This window comes from Engraulis encrasicolus, chromosome 18 (assembly GCF_034702125.1).
Source record: "Engraulis encrasicolus isolate BLACKSEA-1 chromosome 18, IST_EnEncr_1.0, whole genome shotgun sequence".
In the NCBI taxonomy this organism is placed as follows: Eukaryota; Metazoa; Chordata; class Actinopteri; order Clupeiformes; family Engraulidae; genus Engraulis; species Engraulis encrasicolus.
The window spans coordinates 37395336-37418321 of NC_085874.1; the positions used below are offsets into that span (position 1 = coordinate 37395336).

At 40.5% G+C, this 22986-nt stretch overlaps 1 protein-coding gene across 2 annotated transcripts; it reads left to right on the top strand.

Annotated features, from left to right (window-relative positions):
- The first annotated feature begins 1352 nt into the window (after window positions 1–1352).
- LOC134468601 (meprin A subunit beta-like) lies at window positions 1353–21998 on the top strand. Of its 2 annotated transcripts, none has more exons than XR_010038855.1 (15): window positions 1353–1488; window positions 8523–8541; window positions 9350–9397; window positions 9496–9533; window positions 14045–14123; window positions 14230–14347; window positions 14955–15133; window positions 15939–16157; window positions 17309–17464; window positions 17829–18047; window positions 18339–18752; window positions 19274–19456; window positions 19715–19878; window positions 21330–21353; window positions 21861–21998. XR_010038855.1 is itself a non-coding variant. In XM_063222499.1 (15 exons), the coding sequence occupies exons 1-15, from the start codon at window positions 1435–1437 to the stop codon at window positions 21925–21927; spliced, it is 1917 nt and encodes a 638-aa protein (XP_063078569.1). In that variant the 5' UTR covers window positions 1354–1434; the 3' UTR covers window positions 21928–21998. The 2 variants fall into 2 exon arrangements, 1 of the variants encoding a protein (XP_063078569.1); XM_063222499.1 differs by having other exon boundaries at window positions 1354–1488; window positions 19715–19814.
- Window positions 21999–22986: the final 988 nt, after the last annotated feature.

Below are 22986 nucleotides of genomic sequence, written 5' to 3' on the forward strand. Positions count from 1 at the left end.
CTACCGTGGAATAGCAGCACGACAGAGAGAATCTTTAGACCCCGACGCGGAGCGGAGGGGTCTTGTTCTCTCTGAAGTGCTGCTATTCCACAAAGCGACCGACTCGCCGAAAGTTAACCCGCTTATTATATGGATATACTTAAATGATTCACACATGCGGGGTCATTTCTTTAGACCTATTTAATGTTAAGATTGTTGCTGCGCAAAACAAAACAGTGCCGTTGTGGAACACCGCTAGGCAACAGCTAGGTAGGCTAGCCAGGACAACAGGTTTTGTCTATCACAGCAGCTGATTAGAGTGACAAAAGACCGGACCCCCTGCGGAGTGATATGAAACATTCGCTTTAGCCACTGACTTGTATACAAGCCAGTGGCTTTAGCAGTGAACGTCTTGTTGCCATTGACAGCGGTAGCCAGGACAACGGGTGCTGTCTATCACAGCAGCTGATCGAGTCTTGATGAAAAGTCGCTTTAGCAGTGAAAAGTCTTGTTGCCATTGACAGCGGTCTGTTATAGACCAACCCGTCCGTTATCGAAAAATAACAGACGTCCGAACGTTGGGGAGCCCCGTTGAAATGAATGGAGCATTCGACAGATGACGTCACAACCATATAATAATAGCTGTTATTCCAAACAGATGGATAGGCGACAACTCTTTTGGAGGCGAGGGTATTGACCTCGGCCAGGTGACTGCTTAGCCTCGTGGCCTACACTGCCCTACACTACACGCTGCAGTAGAGGCCTGTTGTTCTGTCCCCTTCACTGAGTGTTGGATAATCTTGCACAGAAGTGATGGTGTCTGTGTTGGGAGAAGGCAAGGTGAACAATAGGCCTACGCCAAGGTCAACATGGTCTCCATGTTCGCTTTGGAGGAGAAGGCAGCACTGGAAAATGGCTTTTAAAATATATGACCACACAACTTGGGTGTTTCCATCATGTAAAAAAATCAATCAATAGGCCAATGCAACAAAGTCGTTAGACTACATTAAAGGTAGGCCAATATAGGTTCATATTTTGCTCATTCATCTATTAAAAGCTATAGCGAGTTTTAGCAGTAGTCTGGAATCCAGCATGCATGTGATTGCCCGGTGCGCTGCCTGCCTCTCTGCCAGTCAGTACGCACCCGTCAAATGGAAAAACAAGCAAAATGTTCTTATGCGAGTTTTTTATTCGCATATTTTAAAGTTATTTGATATTTCGTATAAAAAATGGCAGTGGGCCTAGCCTAGTTTCTATAGAGAAAACAGGAGGAAATGGAAATCCAACATTCTCCCAAGTCTTCGATACTTTTTCCAGAGACGTTCCAAAGGAAGAATGTTGGAATTAAAGAATCTTTGCTTTTTCCAGGCTTTAGTCGTTGCTAGGCAATCACCACGAGTCTTTTTAACCCGCGATAGATTTTTGTTCTCTTCCAGGAAACATCCTGGTCACAAAATGAAGTGTTTTTTCTTCTTTGTGATTGTGGCCCTACAACCGATCTACACACTGGTAAGAGTGCAGGGGGCATTTCAGATGGCTTTTCTTTGCCACGCGGTTAGAGCATTTCTACGGAAAAGTTAAAGTGGAAATGAAGCACTGACAACTATTATCATTTTTTGGCGGCTTATTTATTTTCATAAACGAATGGATGTTCGTTGAACTGCACTTTTAAGCAGTTTTGCTGAAAAATGACATGTTATTACCGAGTTTCGCCACAAGGTCGCAGCCATGTTCGGCGCCTACGTAACGCGAATGGTAGCTGAGATATATTGTAGGTAGAACTTGGTGGCTAATGTAGCCTTCCATTCACTTAACGTTAGCGTGTGCTAACTACAGCGCTAACTGACTCTAATCGTGGCAGTAAAATTGAAGAAGGACGAGGGGTTCATTTTACATTGTTCCTGGGTTTTCTATGTTATATACCTACTATCAGATGAAAGAGAAATGCCAAGTGTCATTATCACTTTGTGTCAAAAAGCCTTTGCTACGAGCATGGTGGGATAGCTGCAGCCATCCACCCATTGCATCCACCATAGGACAGGAGTCAGGACTGGTGCTGCTCAATCTCATAGGTTTGTAGTGACAGACCGTCACCAATAACGTCTTTTTCCTGCATTGTCGGACGCTAATCTGAAAGCCCATGTCTTTAAGTTGGCTATGTGGTTGAATTCAGTAATAGAAAATAACTTGCAAAATTGGCGGAAGTTTGGAAAGCTTTGTGAAGGGAAGGGACGCAGCCTGTGTGTGTGGCTATCCCATCCCCTCTCTCGTCTCGCTCTCGGAGTTGGAGGAGCTTTGGGGATTTGAAGTTGATGCCACTGGGAATGACACGTTAAACTATCATGGCCTACATTAAGTTATGGCATGCTTAAAGTAGCTGCATCTATTGTAGTAAACTATTATGTTATTGAAGTCGCGGATGCATCCTCAAACTGGCTGGAATAGCGTTGTTGCCTTGGATTATTGTTGACTGGATAACACCGATAAACGTGGGCACGGAGATGTCAAAGTAGCCTAATTCAGGTGCTTGGAAAATGTTGGCGAAATCATCGGAAGATGAAGGTAGGGAACTGCAACATTGCACGAGATCGCACGATTATGAATAGTGATCATGTTGGCTCATACCAAAATGTGTTAGCGACTTGTCACCTTAGCAAAAAAAAGCTGCTTGTTTACCTGTGGTTCATGTGATGGGATGTCTTGTCTGCCTTCATGCCTCATATTTGTTCTGTCCCACCCAAACACGTATTCTTGCTTCATTTGGGTTAAGCAAATAAGCTCATAATCAGCCACGCAAGTCCCAAATGTTTAATTCACTACTATCATAACAGCATTAGAATAGGAGACTACCATTCGCGTGACGTCACCCGCTGTTGGCTGGAAACGTTAACAGAAACGTTACGTGTTTGTGCTTTATTTTTTTATTAACGGCTTAAATTTCAGACTTCAAAAAAATATATATTTGCTGGCTTATCTTACTGGTGTTATAGACCCCTATATTAGGTCACTGCTTCATTTCCACTTTAAACTACCACTTCCAGCGAAGACTCTAGTCTTCCTGCGCACTCTTGGCAGCTTGCTCTAGCCTGGTTCTCACGCAGAGCCTCGTGCATTTTCGCTCAACTTTAAACATCTATCTGCGTGAGGAGCCTTCGTCCAGAGCTGGTGTGGGAACTTGAAAGCACTTGAACGGGGCCTAGGCCTAGTTGGTTGTGTTATAACTTGCATGATGATAGGCTATCACAATTGCCAACACGTGTTGTACACAATAGCCTAATGCTCACACCGAAAATATAACTAAATCAGCTGTTTGGCACCTTACAGTTACTAGCCAAGATTAATTTCTGTCTAGGCTACGTAACCAAGATGTAGAAATAAATTATTGTGCTTTTAGTTCCTGCAAAATACCTAATAGGCCTTCCAAAAAAGTTGCTCAGACAGGTGCTGCAAGTCAGTCCAAAATGCTGCTGCTGCTAGAATTCTAACCAAAACACAAAAAGGAGAGATCATATCACTCACAGACTACAGCCTTGCTCCAGTACTTAGGCCATTACACTGGCTCTTGAGGTTTAGATTGAAGAAAAGTCTTCTGACTGTCTGAGTAGGCATATATAGCCTAGCGGCTGGGGGCCAGAGGTGGAAGAAGTACTGAAGTTGTGTACTTAAGTAAAAGTAGAAGTACCCTGCGAAAAAATTACTCAAGTGAAAGTAAAAGTTGTTTACCAAAAACGTACTTAAGTAAAAGTCCTAAGTACTAACTTTTAAATGTACTTTTCAGTACAAAAGTACAAGTAGGCCTACACGCGCACTGGCTGTCTTTCTCCATGTCTACCTACTTGATACAATAGGAAAAATTGTCTGCAACGGTTTTCGGTTCCATTTGAACATGACTATGGAGTCCTGTTAATGTTTTTAAAAGTATATTTTCTATCTGGGTGTCAATTTGGAAGAGGGGCTTGGTCCCACCTCCCTGCCCGCAGCTGAGGCTACTGAAATATCCACGAAACACAACAGGAAAACCTAGGATAAATGTAACTAGTAACAAAGTCTTCTCCTAGAAATGTAAGGAGTAGAAAGTACAAGTAATTGTCAAAAAATGTACTTGAGTAAAAGTAAAAGTCTGCATTTTTATTTTTACTCAAGTAAGTACAAATTCCAGAAAAAACTACTTAAGTACAGTAACGAAGTAAAAATACTTAGTTACGTTCCACCTCTGCTGGGGGCCAAATCTAGCCCGCCATCAATTATATTCGGCCCACGAGATGCAGCAAATAGCAGTGCAGTGTAGTGAGCGCAATCAAATGACCTAATTGATGCTTCTTCATTTGTCCTGCATTCGGAATCAATTTTGGTTCCATGGCTTTTGACAATGACATTTTGCGTTGATGCCTAAGAAACACCTTATAACAACAAACTACTGGCAATTGTATTAGAAATTACTTGCATTTATGTTAAATATATTTTTTTCTAATAGGCCTATAATAGAGTAAAAAATAAAACAACTTTTTTTTTACCAATAGAAAACTATGGCCATAGCCGGCCTGTGATGCCCTTGTCAAAAAGAAAAAGAAAAAAAAAGTCGGCCTGCATCCAAACCTAATGGCCTACCCCTGACCTAGGCCCTAAATATATAGAGCTTGAAAGTCCCGCCCCTTAGTTCCGCATTTCACGGGACCTAAGCTGACCATCTAACAACATGGTAGCGAGTAAATATCTTCCGATCTCAGTCATTACATGCGCTGGGCTACAAATATGCTGTTTAAGAGGCTAGATAAAGATTATTCATGCAGAAGTATCAATGTTTTGTTCCGAGGCCGTCTGCATGAAAAATGTGAAGAAACACAGCTTTCTAAAAAGTTTAGGGGTTCGTACGAAAAATTAAACAAAAATATCAGAAACAACATATGTGGAGCTCGTGGCACAACTCGAAGGGGATCGAAATATCATTTTAATACCGCCATTGGATTACATGCTACGATTTTCAGCTAAAAACGCCGTTGAGGTCCCATGAAATCGGGGGAAGTGACGTCACTTTCAAGCTCTATTGCAGATAGCAGAGAAGGGCAACCTCAGGCCCGGGGGCCACATGGGGCCTGCTGAGTCATTCTACCCTGCAGAGCCTTAAGGGCTCTGCATACTTCACGTGCGCACTTTGGCGCGTTTGGCGCGAGAACCATCAATGACGTCATCACTTGCGCCAGACTATTCATACTTCAAACAGGCTTTCGCTCGCATTTTCGGAAGTGCCCTCTGCTGTTCGTGAGAGAAACTGCAGTATCTTTCGCAACTCGCAGCGTGGGTTCTACGGATGTATAAAATAGGAAGCCAAACACGGCTGCTGTAGGGCTACTGAACGTCTGACTTGTGACTTACCACATTGAAACATAGATTTTTGTTGTAGCCTACATTGCCAGATCATTCCAAGACCATGTGAGAGCATTGTTCTGGCGGCAGAATTTATAAATAGATCGCCGAACACAACGTGCTTCTGAACAAAGTAAACAATTGTTTCACTGAACAACATTTAAGGGAGAAGATAAAATAACTCTCTAGAACATTTTATTATCCACAAAATGATGCAGGTAGCTGTAGCCTCTCTTCGCAACTCCTGCTTTGTCTGCCTATACCTGCATGGTCGCTGGTGGCGCACGCCAAGTTACAAAAAATGTGGGGTGCACGAACTCGCGCCACGGCAGCTCGCGCCACGGCGTGTGACGTCATTTTGGGTCGCGTGACGGCGCGCGCCATCGTCGCGAGTGAAGTATGAAGGAGGGTAGCGCCAGTCACGCCAAGTATGAATCCCCCTTTACAAGAAAGACAACCTTCAGATTATCCTATTACTGTATACCAGTGACGTGCGGTCAAGTTTATGGCTGGTGAGGCACTGACTTTTCCAATATCAGATTTTCAAATAATACTACAGCTACAGTATTAGTAAATATTTGCCAAATAGGCCTACCGATAAGTTTCATATGTCATAGCTTTCTTAAAGGGGTATGCCACTACACCGCGTTCCACATTATTACGCAAATGACATTTTTTGCCGTTTTCCCAAATAATCAATAGAAATGACAGTCGTCATATTTTTCAAGTCATCAGCCATTAGAGTACAATTTTAAACGTTTTTGAATGAACCTTCCAATGACATCGGTATTTTTTAAAATAATAAAAAACTTAAAATGCCCAAAATGCTCTGTTCCAATTAATTACGCAAAACAGTTTTGTAGTGTTGTAATCCAAATTTCTTTCTTTTTTTCCCATTTACATCAAAACAGTTGGCATTTGGTACCTTCAATACATTTCAATGTTCAAAACTTTGCTATAAGCTGTAACTGGAATGCTGCATTTAATATTGAAGTGATGGAATTGCATGGTAGTTATGGAAGCCCAGATATCCTTGCTGCTTTGATCTCAGCTGTTTTTGTTTGTTTGGTCGGGTGACCCACACTTCACTCTTCAATATACCCGTAGATTTCCATGCCACGTTTAGGTGCTTTGGAGATGATGACATTCTAACTCACCAGACATAACATCCCATTCATTTTCAATGGGGTTTTATGTCTGGTGAGTTAAAATGTCGATACCACCAAAGCACCTAAACGTGGCATGGAAATCTATGGGTATATTGAAGAGTGAAGTGTGGGTCACCAGACCAAACAAACAAAAACAGTTGAGAGCAAAGCATCAAGGATATCTGGGCTTCCATAACTCCCATGCAATGCCCTGCCATTGACTTCAATGTTAAAGGCAGCATTCCAGTTACTAAGACAAAGAGGTTATCATCAAGTATTGAACATTGAAATGTAATTTAGAAGGTACAAAAATCCAACTGTGTTGATGTAAATGGGAAACAAAGAAAGAAATTTGGATTACAACACTACAAAACTACTTTGCGTAATAATGTGGAACAGAGCATTTTAAGTTTTTTATTACTTAAAAAATACCGTTATCATTGGAAGGTTCATTCAAAAACGTTTTAATTGTACTCTAATGGCGGATGACTTGAAAATTATGACGACTGTCATTTGCATTGATTATTTGGGGAAACAGCGAAAAATGTCAGTTGCATAATAATGTGGAACGTGGTGTATTTTGGGGCTTAATGCAGAGATCTAATAGCATTTTTTTAATGCTTAATGCAGAGATCTAATAGCATTTTCTCTACGGGAATGCAGCATGTTTGAATATGTAGGCCTACCTTACGTTAAAGGGGTATGCCACTATTTTGGGGCTTAATACAGTTTAAATCGTTGGCTGGGGTTTATAAAGGTGGTAAAGTGTCTTATTTTTCATGTTAAGCGTTGTCTTGCTTTCAGAGAAGTTAAAAGAGGGAATATGTCGCTAAGCTAGTGAAAGTCAATGGATCCGTGTAGCATTGTAGCATTGTAGGATTTGTGTTTCGTGAGGCTCCTTGGTAAATTTTTAAGTTACAAAATCCCATGCTGTTGGTCTTCCACACATTCTCGCCGGTTGCAAACAAGAGACACGGATAACAAAACATCTTTTCTGTTGTACCACTCACTTTTAAATGATTGGGTCGTTCTAATCTTCTGACTGGTCACCTGCAGCAGCAAACCCTTCAGCTCTGTCGGACCTCCATTCTTTACCACATCTTTTTTTTTCTCTTGGAAATCCAACTTTGAGAATGCTCTTAGTTTCGTTATGAAATCCACTTCCATGGTAGCAGTCAAAGTGAAGAAGCTAGCCAACACTAATGACACCGACTGATCTTATGAACTTCAGATTCGCTATGACGTAACTGCCAGGAAGACTCTCAACACCAGAACGAGGTTGCGGCCAGACTGCTGCTCACCGCACCACTGTATCTTTCAGTGGGCGTTATGCCAAAGCGTTCAGAGTAAATAAATGATAATCACACATAGAAAATAGTAAAAAATTATCAGGAAAAAGAGGACACACCATACATATTTTATTATTTATTACCAGGTTGCATACACAGAATGAGCAAAATGGCGCATGCGCTCCAGCTTGTTAACGAGGGATTGCGCTATCCGGAGTGAGGCAAACTCGAAGCTGCCCCAAATTCATCGTATTCGGAGCAATTTGACATGAAATGGGCAAATATTACGATTTTGGCCATGAAAATGATTGAAACTGTTTAAATACTGCACAGATGGTAGTTATGGTGCAGATGCTCGAAAACAATAGTTGTTAGGCCTATTGTTACTATTATTCACATTTACTGCATCTCATCATTCTCAGTGCTGGTGAGGCACTGCCTCCCCTGCCGTATTGGAGCGCACGTGCCTGCTGTAAACTGTTCATCCAAATGTATTTCATTACAGTGTGCAGGACTTGCAGGCCAACACATTGTCAGCTCCTACATAATCACATAGGCAAGTTGCCTGCGATGTCTGGCCGTTCTGTCAATAATCAAAAACCAGTGTGGCCCTTTGCCCACAATAGTTGCCCTTTTATGCTAGAGCAATGTCATGCTAAAACGTGGCTTAGGTCTTCAGAGCTACATTTTGATTGATTGTTTGATTGATGAAATAATCAGATGGTCTTTCATGTCTCCACAGCCAGTGAACTCATCAATAGGTGAGCTTTGTCAGAGACTTCTAACACACATAAACAGGCAACATACTCGACACAATGACCGTAATACACAAAGTTATGGTAGAGTAGAGTAGAGTATCATTTATTCATCCCAGGGGAAAATTCAAGTGTCAAGTAGCATACATGCACAAATACAGAAGACATTACAGTTACACACATTACACACATCATTACACATTAACCATGTTTAGCTCACTCTTATACATTCAGCCCAAGGCAGGTCTCTCACACTCACACACACACACACACACACACACACACACACACACACACACACACACACACACACACACAGTTATAAAGTGTCCAAAGAAAAAGTGTACCATTGATTTATTACATGTGCCTTCACTGAGTGGCACAGAGCAGCCCAAGGCAAAGTGACCAACAATGTGTCCAGGAGTCTCAGAAGTCACCATGCATAGTCCAAGCTTTCTACGAGCCCAGACTAAAATGTTCACATTCAGTCTGGCTCGCCAGGCTACAGATGACAGAGAAAGAGGAACTCCAAGGAACTCTCATTTAGCAACGTGTTGAAAAGCCTTTTGTAAGGAATCAAGTCACTACAATAAAGGCTTTAGAAAATCCTAAATGAGAGTGCCTTGGGGTTTCTCTCCCTTCTAATAGTGTCTGACCTTGTGCAGGTTCATGGTCTATTTACAGTATAATGGTTTCTGTAGAATACCATTACCCTGCAGATGTCAAAAGCAGGTTTACAGACACACCATTTCTCATCAGCTGGCTTTACTATGTTGGGCTCCTTTTGTCACCATGTTTTCCCTCTTGTTTTCAGGCAGATTTAAGGAAATGTATCATGCAGACATCTTTGAAATCAACAAGGGTAAGTAGGTCATGAAATAAAATGAAATGAAACAGCAAATTCTATATTTTGTTTGAAATATTCTTAAATTAATTTAAATGTTTTTGTTTCTCTGTCAGACTTGGATCTCTTTGAAGGGGACATAAAGCTATCACATGTAAGTTGGATAACAGCACAATAATTTAGTTATTTGGGGTTAGTTTTATTTGCAGTAGCCTCCCATAGGAAATCTTTTCTGATTAAAAAATATATATTTTTAAAACAAATGTTTCAGATCTTATAGAAAAAAGAAATGGGCATTTTTTATTGTATGTGCCACATTCCATGTACAATGGTTATGTTGAAGGGCATGGACTGCACAGTGTTTATGCAGTATGTCACAGGACACACACACACACACACCTTATGTATGACCTTCTTATGAGTAAATTGAGGAATGGGACATTTAAATAGTATGTGCATATAAGAAGGATATAGTCACTGTACAGTGGTGGTCATATGTTTATATACCCTGGCAGAATAAGTGCTTTGTTAGAGATTTCTTATAGAATGTGAATGAAAACCTTTTTTTCAGTCATTGCTAGTGACTGGCTGAAGACATTTATTAGCAACCCCACGTGTTTACTCTTTCAAAATCATAATTACAACATACACCACCCAAATGACCCAGATCAAAAGTTTATATACCCTAGTTTCTGATGCTGTACGCTGCCCCCTTCAACCCATTTTAGCCTAAGGCACCTGCAAAAAACACCTGCTGAATGCCTAAGCCCTTTTAGGGAAAAGGGTGCCCTCTCCTCTGCCTATTAAAATCTAAAAATCTCTGCCTCCGAAGCACATAAAAACATGAAATAAAGTGCATTTAAAAGCAAGGACCTTCAACATGTATTATATTGTGTTCATTTAGCTCTAACATACCCACATGTTTAATGTAAAAAACCCTAAATTCTCAAGAGCCTGAATGCAGCGTACAGTTGTGCTCATATGTTTACATACCCCAGCAGAATAAACGCTTTCTTCGCGATTTCTCACAAAATATGAAGGATTACACAAAACCTTTTTTTTCACTCATTGCTAGTGACTAGCTTAATATATTTATTAGCAATATTCTGTGTTTACTCAAAAGCATGATCACAACCCAAACTACCCAAATTACCCTGTTCAAAAGTTTACATACCCTAGTTGCTAATGCTGAATATGGCCCTGTATAACATCAGGGACCGCTCTAAATTGTTTGTGGTAGTTGTGGGTAAGGCTCTTAATGTTCTCAGATGACAGAACAGCACATTCTTCCTGGCAGAATGGTTGTTTCCTATAATATTTTTGGGTGTCTTGCTGGAACCTCACATTTGAGGTTTCCCCTGAATGGCTCAATGATGTTGAGATCAGGAGAGTGAGACGGTCGCTCAAAAACGTCATTTTATTCTTTCTGAAGCTAGTGACGGGTTGATTTGGCTTTCTGTGTTGAAATATTGTCATGTTGGCTTGTCCAAACAATGGACCATGTGCAGTTTCAAGGCTGATGTGCGTCAAGTTTCCTCCAGTATTTTTCACAGGGCAATGTATTCATCATTCTGTGAGTTTGGATCAAAAGTATAATGCATTTGTAACTCAGATGTCCCCATGAAATCAGTGGTCCATGACCATGTTTCACAGAAGGGTATGGTGTAACTTTCATCATAGGCTCCATTGACTGTTCTCCAAATGGTACTGTTAATAGTGGCCTAAAAAGTTCCATATTGATCTCATTTTTCCAAATGACTTTGTCACAGGCATTTTGATGCTTCTCACTGTGCTATTTGGTGTATCATATGCAAAATAACATGTTTGCATTTTTGTGGTAATGGCTTTCTCCTGGCAACCCCCAACAGCCCATCTTTCCTCAAGTGCCAACATTTTTTCATGTTGTCCTATATTTCACCTGAAGTTATTTTTTGGTTGTCCTATGCCTCCTGAACAATTTCCCTTGCAATGATCATTGCAATGCAATGATTCCCTTGCCCATTGGCTTGATTCCAACCAAACTCCTCATATTGCATTTCTGAATTGAAATTCCAACGGTGCCAACATGACAATATTTCGACACAGAAAGCCAAATCAACCCGTCATTAGATTCAGAAAGAATAAAATGAAGGTTTTTGAGCGACCATCTCACTCTCCTGATCTCAACATCATTGAGCCACTCAGGGGAAACCTCAAATGTTAGGTTACAGCAAGACACCCAAAGATATTATAGGAAACAACCATTCTGCCAGGAAGAATGTGCTGTTTTGTCATCTGAGAACATTAAGAGCCTTATCCACAACTACCACAAACAATTTAGAGCGGTCCCTGATGTTAAACAGGGCCATATTCAGCATCAGAAACTAGGGTATGTAAACTTTTGAACAGGGTCATTTGGGTAGTTTGGGTTGTGATCATGCTTTTGAAAGAGTAAACACAGAATATTGCTAATAAATATCTTAAGCCAGTCACTAGCCATGAGTGAAAAAAAAGGTTTTGTGTAATCCTTCATATTTTGTGAGAAATCGCAGAGAAAGCGTTTATTCTGCTGGGGTATGTAAACATATGAGCACCACTGTATATGTCGCTCCAGGCACCAAAGGTCAAAACGTGTATATGCAGCATCAGGCTAAAATGGGTTAACTTCAATGACTACTTGAAATTATTAGTGGTAGTTGTAGATTAGGCTCTGAATTTTCTCAGATGACAAAATGACCCCTGAGGTGAGCACAACGAGCACTGATGATGGTAGAAACCTGAAAAGTCTGCTCTACTCTGCTCTGAGAAAAATAAAAACTCCTTGTGCTTGACCTTAGTGTCTTATTCAGTGTGCGAACCTGCTCTCACCTTGCCACTGCTTAATTCTCTGAACATCTAGAGCGCAACAACACCCTCGCTTCATGTTGGCATGCCCAAACAATGTCTTTTTTTTTAGAAAGTGTGCTCCACTCCCAACTTTTTCTTACAAGGTCTTTGGGTTCGGGCAAACAGCAAAGTTCATGTTTAGTAAAAATTCCGCACTCTCGGAGGCCAGTAGATTAAAACTGCAAGAATTACACCAGAGAGTGAGCCTTTTTTTTTTTTTTTTTTTTTTTTTTACTAAACATGCCCAAACAATGTCCCATGTGCCTTTTCAAGGCTGATGGGTGTCAAGTTTCCTCCAGTATTTGCAGTTAATTTATTAATCATTCTATGAATATGGAGCAAAAGTACAGTGCATTTTTAACTCGTATGTCACCATAACATCAGTGCTCCATCACCATGTTTCACAGAAGGGATGGTGTAAAGTTCATCATAGGCCATGTTGACTCTTCTCCAAATGTAGTGTTAATAGTGGCTGAAAGCAGTTCAATGTTGATCTCATTTTTCCAAATGACTTTGTTCCAGGCGTTCTGACGCTTGTCACTATGCTATTTGGTGTATCATAAACAAAATAACATGGCTTCTTTTGTAGTAATGGCTTTCTTCTGGCAACACCCAACAGTGAATATTTCATCAAGTGCCTCTTTGCTGTACAGCTTGAAACATTTTTTCATGTTGTCTTATATTTCACCTTAAATAATTTTTTGGTTGTCCTATGCCTCCTGAACAATTTCCCTTGCAAGTATACGGTAGATGAAATTGCATTTGGTCTACCTGCCTGCTTGATTTCAGCTGAACCCCTCACTGTGTATTACACTTATGAACTGAAATTCCAAGTGCCAGTTGACATTCTTAATTTGGTTGATACTTTTTAAGGTTCTTTCCTGTTTTATAGACTTCAATTATCCTCTCTTAAAGACGGTTTTGACAAATATTTTGCTTTCTTCATGATGTAGAATATGGAAACTCTCAATGAAGCACAGGAATGCAAGGTTCTCTCAGGAGTCCGGCAACTCATTGACCTTTTATGCACAAACAAATCACAAGACAAAAGGTCAGAAGTGAAGATGGTGATGCCCCATTTGATCAGACCCATTCGTATGAAAGTGTATGAATGTTATCAGCCCTAATCACCAGGGTATGTAAACTTATGATCAATCTTATTGGAGTAGGTTGTGCTGTTATTATTACTTCCAAAAGTCTAAGGGCCTTTTCACAACAGAACAGCCGCCGGCGGCAGGACGGAAGCGAAAATACATGGAAACAGATCTGTCATTCCACACCGACACGACGGTAGTCGGGTAGTAGACGGTAGTCGGGCGGTCGAGACGGCTCAGTGCCGCGCAGCATTTGGAAAATCCAACTCGAGCGGAATTTTGACAGCGGCGGCAGGCAGTGTCTCATTGAAATGAATGGCAAATGGGAGGGGATTTTGAACAGGACTGGCCGCGCACGCCGACGCGGTCAGTGTGAAAGGCTGTGTCGAACACACGGGACGAGACCAGACAGAAAGACCGCCGTCTTCTCGCTTCCGCCACGCCATGCTCTGATGTGAAGCTGGCCTAGAAGACCTTGTTTCACAATAAATGGCTTTATTCAAACAATAGCCATAAGTGATGAACAGAGATTTGTGGAATCATTCATTTTCTCTGAAAAATGGCAACAAAATTAAATATTCTACTGTGGTATGTAAACATATGTCCACCACTCTATGAATAATTTTGTACATTTTATGTAAATCTGTTGTTTTGTCTTGTGTTAAGGACAAACACTCATGCTTGCATTTATGTATTTTCACAATAGGATTCTGAGAGAGTTGCTGCCTCGGACTCATCAATGCGGTGGTCTATACCAATACCTGTTTTGTTAGACTCCTCCCTCGGTATGTGTTATTGCTGCTAAAAAAACAAGTGGGTCTTCAAACTGATTATTGCATTCAATATGTTGTCTTTATGCTACCTGACACAATTTTCTAAATATATTTACAGATCTAACTGGCAAATCGACCGTTACAAAGGCTATCGAACAGTACCGCCTGAAGACCTGTATAGACTTCAAAATGAGGGATACAGAACCACACTATCTCTTATTTAAAAAAGATGACGGGTAAAGAAGACCTACTGTATAGAAATAACAAACCAGAAGTGTGTTTTTTTAAACCAGTTAAACAATTTTGGTTGCTGCTGTGGTTGCAATGTACTTACCCATGGACAATTAATTACCTCCGGCAAGGAGGTAATGTTTTCGGTCGCGTTGGTTTGTCAGGACTTTTTAAAAGATTCTATCAGCAGGATAACTCAAACCAATCAACAGATTTGGACGAAACTTTGTAGAGTTGTTAGAAATGACCCAAGGAACAAGCGATACGGATCACGAACCGGAACCAGGACCTTTTTAAAGATTCTTCACCATTGCTGGCCTATAAATCTAGACGCCCCTAGTGACCACAAATTGAATTGCGGGGCAAAACATTCTAATTTGTAACTCCATAAAAAGAAGGCAGAAAGACTTAATGTGAAAATAGGGTGTAACATAGTCAAACGTTCTATCAAGCAGCTTCCTTAGCGGAGGCCTGCGCTCTCTGAGTGCTTCTAGTTACTCAATAGTGCTTGCATAAAACACAACACCAGCATATTTTCTAAAAATCAGTAGACTGATGCAGTCTACTCTATAATACTGTTCGCTTGGCTTGTTTGCACATTTTTTGTTTTAGATGTTGGTCATATGTTGGCTTTACACAGACGGGTGAACAACCTGTGTCAATCGGCGATTACTGCCAGGAAGTAGCCACCGTTGAGCATGAGCTTCTTCACGCGCTGGGCTTCTGGCATGAGCATACAAGGCCGGACAGAGATGAGCATGTTACTATTCAGTGGGGTTACATTGATCCAGGTAAACCACAGTAAAAAAAATAAATTTTATTTTATAATATTATTTCAACATTGAAACATTGCTCAAAAAGCTGCTCTGTGTTTACAGTAAATTAATGACAACTGTGTAAAAGTGTAGAAAAAGTATGCTGTAGCCCAGGGATGTCAAACTCAAGCCCGGGGGTCAAATCTGGCCCGCGGAGTCATTTAATCCGGCCCGCGAGATCATTTCAAATGTGTATTGCAGTTGGCCCACATACACCATTACTGCATAGTGTAACAAGACTTGACCATGAAATTTGGTGTCACAGGATGTGCAGATACATTTGAACTGCCAAATAAGATGGGGAAAGGTTGTGTGTGAAATTTAACTATGAGTATGAGTGCATGTATGCATAATTTCAGTCCAATTTTTCAAATAAATGTTGAGTTCGGCCTGCGGCTTTGTTCCAGATTTAGATTTTAACCAGGTATTTTAACCAGTCTCTGAAATTAAAATTGAATTCAATCTTTTGAGGAACCATCATAAGTCTATCACTTAAATTAATGAATGTAAAGCATGAATGAATCATACAGTGTATACACCTGGCTTAAGCCACATTCACCCACCTGATTTCAGAACACACTCTTGTCTTCTGTTGATGCACAGTAAAAAATAAATAAATGCTGTGCTAATTTAACACAGAGAGTCGATTTAACATATTCTAGAGTGTATTTGGTTCCAAAGTACTCCTAAATCAACTCTATCGAATCAACACATTTATTTATTTTTTACCGTGCAGCCTATTTCTAATGAGACGTCTGATGTCATTTCCATTGTATTGCAGCTAAATCACACAATTTTGATAAGCGGGCCGTTGCCGAGAGCACACTACAGGGCTCAAAATATGACTACAAATCAGTGATGCATTATTCCAAAACTTCATTCAGTAATGGCAATGGGGATACCATCGTTACTAAAGACCCAAACTACCAAGAAATCATTGGACAAAGACACGAGATGAGCCCAACGGACGTCTGGGAAGTAAACTCACTCTACGGTTGCAGTAAGTGGTTTTTTTCTTCTTTTTTTTCTTCATCCAAGTAGATTTGTTTTGCCTTTTTATGGTTAAAAAAAAAGACAACTGTTTATATTTTTTCCAGTGGTATTGCAAACAAAAAGCGTAAGAAAAAGTCATGCCACCTTTTAAACTTCAGATGAAAATCATTTGCACTGCAGGAGCACTAGGGTAGGAGAGGTGAGCTGAGCTGTGGTTTGAAATGAGCTCTGACCAGTCGCTGACAGATGATATACGTGTTATTATGCTCCCAAGTGTGTTTACTTATTGGCCAGTATATTGGTTGTCAGTGTTGCCAGATGTACGATAATTTGTCAAAAACACGTTGTATGATATTCAGTTGACTAAAGCAACCATTTGGTTCGCGAACAATAATTTCCTCCCAAAATGTTGAGATTTTGATACGATAGTTCAGCATTTCACATCTGGCATCACGGCCGGTTGTCTGAACACCAGCTGAAAACCCTCCCCAGAGAAGCGGAATCAGACCATTCGTGGATTACGAAGTAATTCAAAATGAATGGTCTGACCTGTCGGGCTAGCAACATGTAGCCTGGCTCCTACCAGACCTCTGTGTGATCTGTGTAGCTCTGGAGCCCCTGGTGGCGCTCAAACACACAGAGGTCTGGGAGCATATCGCAGGATTCCATTTCTCCAGTCAAAAAATAATCGGACAATTTATTGCTTCAATGGCATATCAATGGCAGCTCGCATTGAGGAGTCATATACCTGAGCGAACTTGATGACGCGAAACTCGTTGTTCGCCTTAAATAAACAAGCATAAAGTCAACAAAGTGTGCGGTAAACTTCTTTCTTTTGAAGTATTGAACACTCCTGCGTTTACCAGCACCTAGGAGCTGTGCATGGAACTTTGAACCGTTGAGTCTCAGGACATATCAGACTATATCGGCGCTTTAGAGATCAACAGCAAATGTATTTGAAGGAATTTGTTGATATTAAAGTAATAAATGCTCCAATTATTTTTTTGACTGGAGAAATGAAATACTGCTACATCATTCCAGACCTAGTGGAGCTCACAAAGCTGTGCGAAACTACAGGTGGAGCAAGAGCCAGGCAAAGCAACATGTGGCAATGGGGGGAAAAAACCCTGAACATTTTTTGTGGTTTTGATTTCACAGCGTCTTCTGTGACATTCTTGGATGGCTGCACCTTTGAGAAGAACATGCAGTGTGAGCTGACGGCTTGCTCCAACACAGACGAGACAATGTGGACAAGACTAAGCAGCGCTGTCTATGGGCCTTGGCAAGACCACAGTGACTTTCAAAGCCATGGAGGTACAACTCAACAACTGAAAACACAACGAATAAATGCTAATCGCTCCATTCATGATGCCAACCTCAATATAGGCTACAGCAGTGTTTTTACCACAATTTCAAATATGATATGCACCTTGTGTCTAAATTGTCGTGTATTTTATAGGGTGGCGAGACTGAAACTGTAGAGGTTACCATGTCGAATCATAAAGTAATGATGTGTAAGCACACATATAAGAAAATCTTATTTATTTTGCCCACCTAGATGGTAGTGGTAAACAGATGCTCGGTAGCGGGTGCTTGGCGAATAAGATTAGGTATAATAGGTGTGTGGTGATCTGTAGTCTTAGTTTGTCACTCGAGCATTTCTTGTCTCTTACTGCAGGTGTAGGACACTTTGTACATTTTAGCACAGCCATGGGGATGGCAGGAGATGGGGGAATAATAAAGACCAGAAGGATGACGCCTCACAGGGACTTCCAGTGTCTGGAGTTCTTCTACTATTACAACGGGGCTGACTCAGACCAGCTCAACATATGGCTCAGGGAGTTTGAAAGTGGGTCGGACACTATTGGAGCCTCTACACTTGTCGGGCAGATCACAGGTGAGGGGACCATCTACCAACTTCAAAGCACTGTTAATGTCAGGCTAAAGTATTACTTCTTGGGAAATATGTGTTCATTTAAAATGTGAATTTTCAAAGTGAGAAATCTGCACACTCAAAATCCTTTTTGTCTTTTATTATTTCATGGCTGGATTACGAGAACCTTTACATACTGTACATATTGTTTGACTTTTTTGTTACTACAGTATCTCGTTCCCTTGCCCAGATTAGCTGTTTCACACTGGGCTGTGTGAACATCTGATATTCCCTACACAATCTTGTGCTTTACAGGTGACCCAGCTAACTACTGGCAGCTTCAACACTTGCAGCTCCGCTCAACCAAGATATTCCAGATTGAGTTTGAGGCAGTGAAAGGACTAGGGGAATCCATGGGTGGTTTTTCCTTGGATGACATTAATCTATCTGAAACTGTGTGTCCACACCACGTGTGGCGCATCAGCAACTTCAGAGAAGCTTTTCAACGTAGCCCCAAGTTCTACTCTGCTGAGGGATACCGCTATCGTGTGTATATGACATATGCAGACGAGTATGTAGGACTCTACGTTGGCCTTGTTTCGGGGCAGTATGATGATAGTCTGCAGTGGCCTGCCCCAGAGAAGCAGATCACAGTTCAGATCATGGAACAGACATCCTCTATTCTGCATCGCATGTCCAAGCAAGTTACTTTTGCCCTTTATTCGACAAGTAAGTCTAAATCACTATTATCCGACCTTAATGCAACAGACACTACGACTTGTACACTTGGGTGGTTTAAGTTCTAAATACATATATTATATTACAGTACACTTAGCTGACACTCCTATTCAACGTTGGTTATCTACAGGTTAAGTTTACAGTTCCAGTCCAGTACAGTTACGGTAAATGCTTTGTTGAATGGGCGCTCCAGCCATGGCTGGTATGAGATTTGAAAAGGCAATTGATTAAATGACAGACTCCCGAATTATAAGACCACTGTATCTCTGTCAGTCACAGTATCTCTGTCGGTAAAGATGAAGCGGAGCCAGTCTTATGCAGACATGTCACAGACTAATCTTGAAATTATCCAGATTTAAGAGTTAGTACATGTTTTAGAACCAATACAATGTTCTAGGATCTGCCTTGACCCTGTTGCCATGGCATAGAGAGACAGTTTACTAATGGGACGATCTTTTGAAAATAGGAGAACAGTATTTTCAACTCAGATATGTGTACAATCTTTTCTTTAGTAAATGGACAGCCGGTTACCAATTGGGATAATCCAACAACAGTAGGATCACTGTATAATGACATCGATGGACAGGTGTATGAAGGGCCCCCCTTTGGTCGTCACGACTTCATGAGCTTAGACCACCTTGAGGCAGGGAGTTTTGCTCAAGGAAGCGAGTGCTTTCTCCTGACTAGTTTCGAAGGTAAGGTGAACCAGCATACAACCTGGTTCATCCAAATGACCGCTTTGACGGCTTTGTATTCATAGGTTTTGAGGGTAAGATGAACTCGCATATAATTATCCAAATCAATTCAAATATGTATCTTTAGTAACGAATGATGGTGAAATGCATTCATGCTTGTGTAATCATGAAGCTGCAATTGCATTTTTGGACTGTCGTAATTAATTAAATGTACTGTGTGTTGTAAATGTACCTGTTAAACTGTGTTTTATTTCGTAGATGTGGTCAATCAGCTCAGCCCGTTGATTCCCACAGCAATGGCGGAGTCAAGTGTTAATAATATGTTTAACATCATCAGCCCATGTGTGGAACACAAGTTGTGAGTCTCTGTCAAGGTGGTTTTATGTAACTTTGCCAATACACCTGTAAAACATTTCAAGTTGGTAAGACTTACAAGTGAACTCAGAATTTAACTGAACTTGACTTTTATTATGGTTTCAACTCTATCATCTTGAGATTACCATTTTTTTTTTAAAATGTAGGCCTACTTAATTGGTTTGTCACTAAATGGCTGTCTTGTGAATCACGAATTTCACAGACAGAATTGAAAAGTTTTAGTCAAAACTTTTGGAGCCCAGTTTTAGGCCTGAGAATAGTTTCGGGAGAGCCCTCCCCATCCTATTTCAAAGGCCAAGCTTCTATGTCTATTAATGCTGCTACAATTTCACTTGAAATTAGTTGGAAAAGTCAATACAACGGTGTTGACATAGAAGGGAATTGCTTTGGGCTTGTTTGCGGTTGCCTCATAAGACTGTTGCACTGTGCTATGCAGCATATACAGCATGCAGCATGATGATATACTACATCTATTCATGTACCAGCTCCACACATTTTACAACTGCTGGCGCGCTGTGGCGCAGCGCGCTAAGCCCCCCACACTTGGGCTTGCATGCCCACGGGGACCCCGGTTCGAGTCCGGCCGGGGTCATTTTCCCAACCCTACCCCATTTCTCTCCACACTCACTTCCTGTCGCACCTTCACTGTCCTATCCGGAATAAAGGCCCCAAAAGCCCATAAAAATATCTTTAAAAAAAAATACAAAAAATATACAACTGCTGCTCTTGGTCTTGAGAACTTAACATAAAAATTACTAAAAAAAGACAACTACCCCATTACCCATAAAATGTAACTTTGGAATTATATAGGTAGATGTACTTAAAAAAGAGGTACTTAACAAATAATAAATCCAGCACTTTGTCTTTGGTATCTAAGGACCACCTTCCATTATTTACGGAATATTTTGAGTCCAAGCCAAGGCCAAGTCTTTGATGGGTCAAAGTCCGAGTCAAGACCAAAGAATGCAGGAAATCGTCATAATATAAGCCGGGACTCAGGCCTGGAACCAGGCTTGAGTGCTGCAACACCATGAACACTATTAAAGAGTTTAGATTGCTGCCAATCTATGCTAAAGTTACAAAAGCAGTGCGACACTCAATGTGTTATGACAACAGACACATGATGCATTGAGTTACCATGCATTTTTTAAGGCAGCAGGTCTTTCATTTTCAACTTAAACCAACTTGAAATGAGTTATCATTATTGCCACTAATGGTACAATACATTCTAGACCCAATCTAAACTACGTATGTATTGAGACATATGGGACTTGATAAAACGAGATGACAGACCCCAAATAATGGTTAGTTAGTTAAACCGTACATTGCTGACATGTTGACCCCTCCCACCCAATCACTAGCGTGAGGTCAGACTTGGACTGGTGTTCCAGTGCACTTTTCGAAGTGGGAGATGGGATAAGTCCATAGCTTGTATTAGGTTTAGTATTTTCAATGCTTGTGATGAAGTTATCTAATAATGTTTTATTCTTCTTTTCAGCCGACCAAATAAAGCAGCAGTTTGGTAAGTGGATCTGATATCATTCTGCGTTTTTAATCTTGTCTATTTGCCATGTTCCTATTGCACTATAACACCCAACATGTTCAAAGAACTCAAAACATTAGTGGAAACTACTTGAATTCAAACTAGTAATGAGCAGTCAAACGACAGTCAACGGCAAAGGGAACAATTATCTAGTTATTACATAAAGTCTTGAATTTCCTTTGAATTACCATAATTGTGTGTATATAACACATTTCTGTCATTAAAATAATTTTATAGGTTCATGAGAACATGAAATATATATTGTCTGTAGTCTTACTCTGTCACTCCAACAATTAAAAGCATATTTTACAAGAAATGTAGGTAGAAATGTCAGAAATTCCAAAGGGTGCATCTTACTTTAACTCCCACTAGACATTAGTTAGTTTAATGTAGTAGTACGCGCACACACACGCACACACACACGCACCAGCACCAGCACCAGCACCAGCACCAGCCATCACTAATGTTCTTCTCTATATCTTTCAGTGCACCATCAGAGTTCATTGTTCTCCTTGTGGCCGTTAATGTGATGCTGACAGTACAATGGGATTAAATCCAGGATGATTCATCTCAATTAACCTGTATGAATAAAACCTGGAATAACCTACCCAGTCACATTCAAAATGCCTCTTCACTGGCCATCTTTAAACAACACCTTAAAACCCATCTCTTCTTGGAGGCCTTTGACTTCTAGTGTCCACAAGCACATACCTACACACACTTACACTGATATTATGTAAAGCAACCTTAAGTGTTTTGAAAGGTGCTATATAAAACGAAGGTATTATTATTATTTTTTATTAAAAGTAATCATACTCTTGTGCAGCCTGTTTTGTGACGCTGCACAACATTTAGCAACAAAGTCAGTGCAAAGATGCCATTTTATTGACCATTTTACATAATTTCTGTTATCTGTTATTGTCATGAATTATTTGTGTGCCACAAGAATTTTCATTATATTTGAGGGAATTTAACTGGTTTTCTATGGATTCCCATGGCTTATGGGAGGGGTGTCAAAATCAAATGGATCGAGACGAGTCAAATTCAAAATCTAGAGCGAAGTTGAGGGCCAAACTTATAATATATGTTTAAAAAAAAGAAAAAAAAGACTAAAATTGTGTACACACAAGCTTAATACTCATATTTAAATTTCACAAATAGTTGGCCGTCATAGTTCAAATGTGCGCTCTCATATTCTGTAGCATTTGAGAGTGAGCTGTTTCACTGGCCTGGGTCCACTCATATTCCCGTGACACACAAAACTTCATGTCCAAGTCTTAATACAATACATATTTATGTATGTGGGCCAACTGTAATACAGATTTGAAATGCTCCCTGCTTTATGGGACTAAAAAACGGTCAAGCATCCGACGAAACAGTACCAGCTGAAAAAGAAAAAAAAGATTTTTCACCATAGGCTATTTCACACTTTTCTCTTGGTCATAACTCTAAATTACAGTAACAAATGCCAACCGGTCAAATGTTGGTTTGGCAAGAAAACTCACTAGCCACTTAGACGGATCATATACTGTATAGTGAATGTAGTAGTTAGTAAGATTTAAAGGTGCACTAGGATGGTGCACAGAGTAGGTATTGCATATTGAAACTGTGC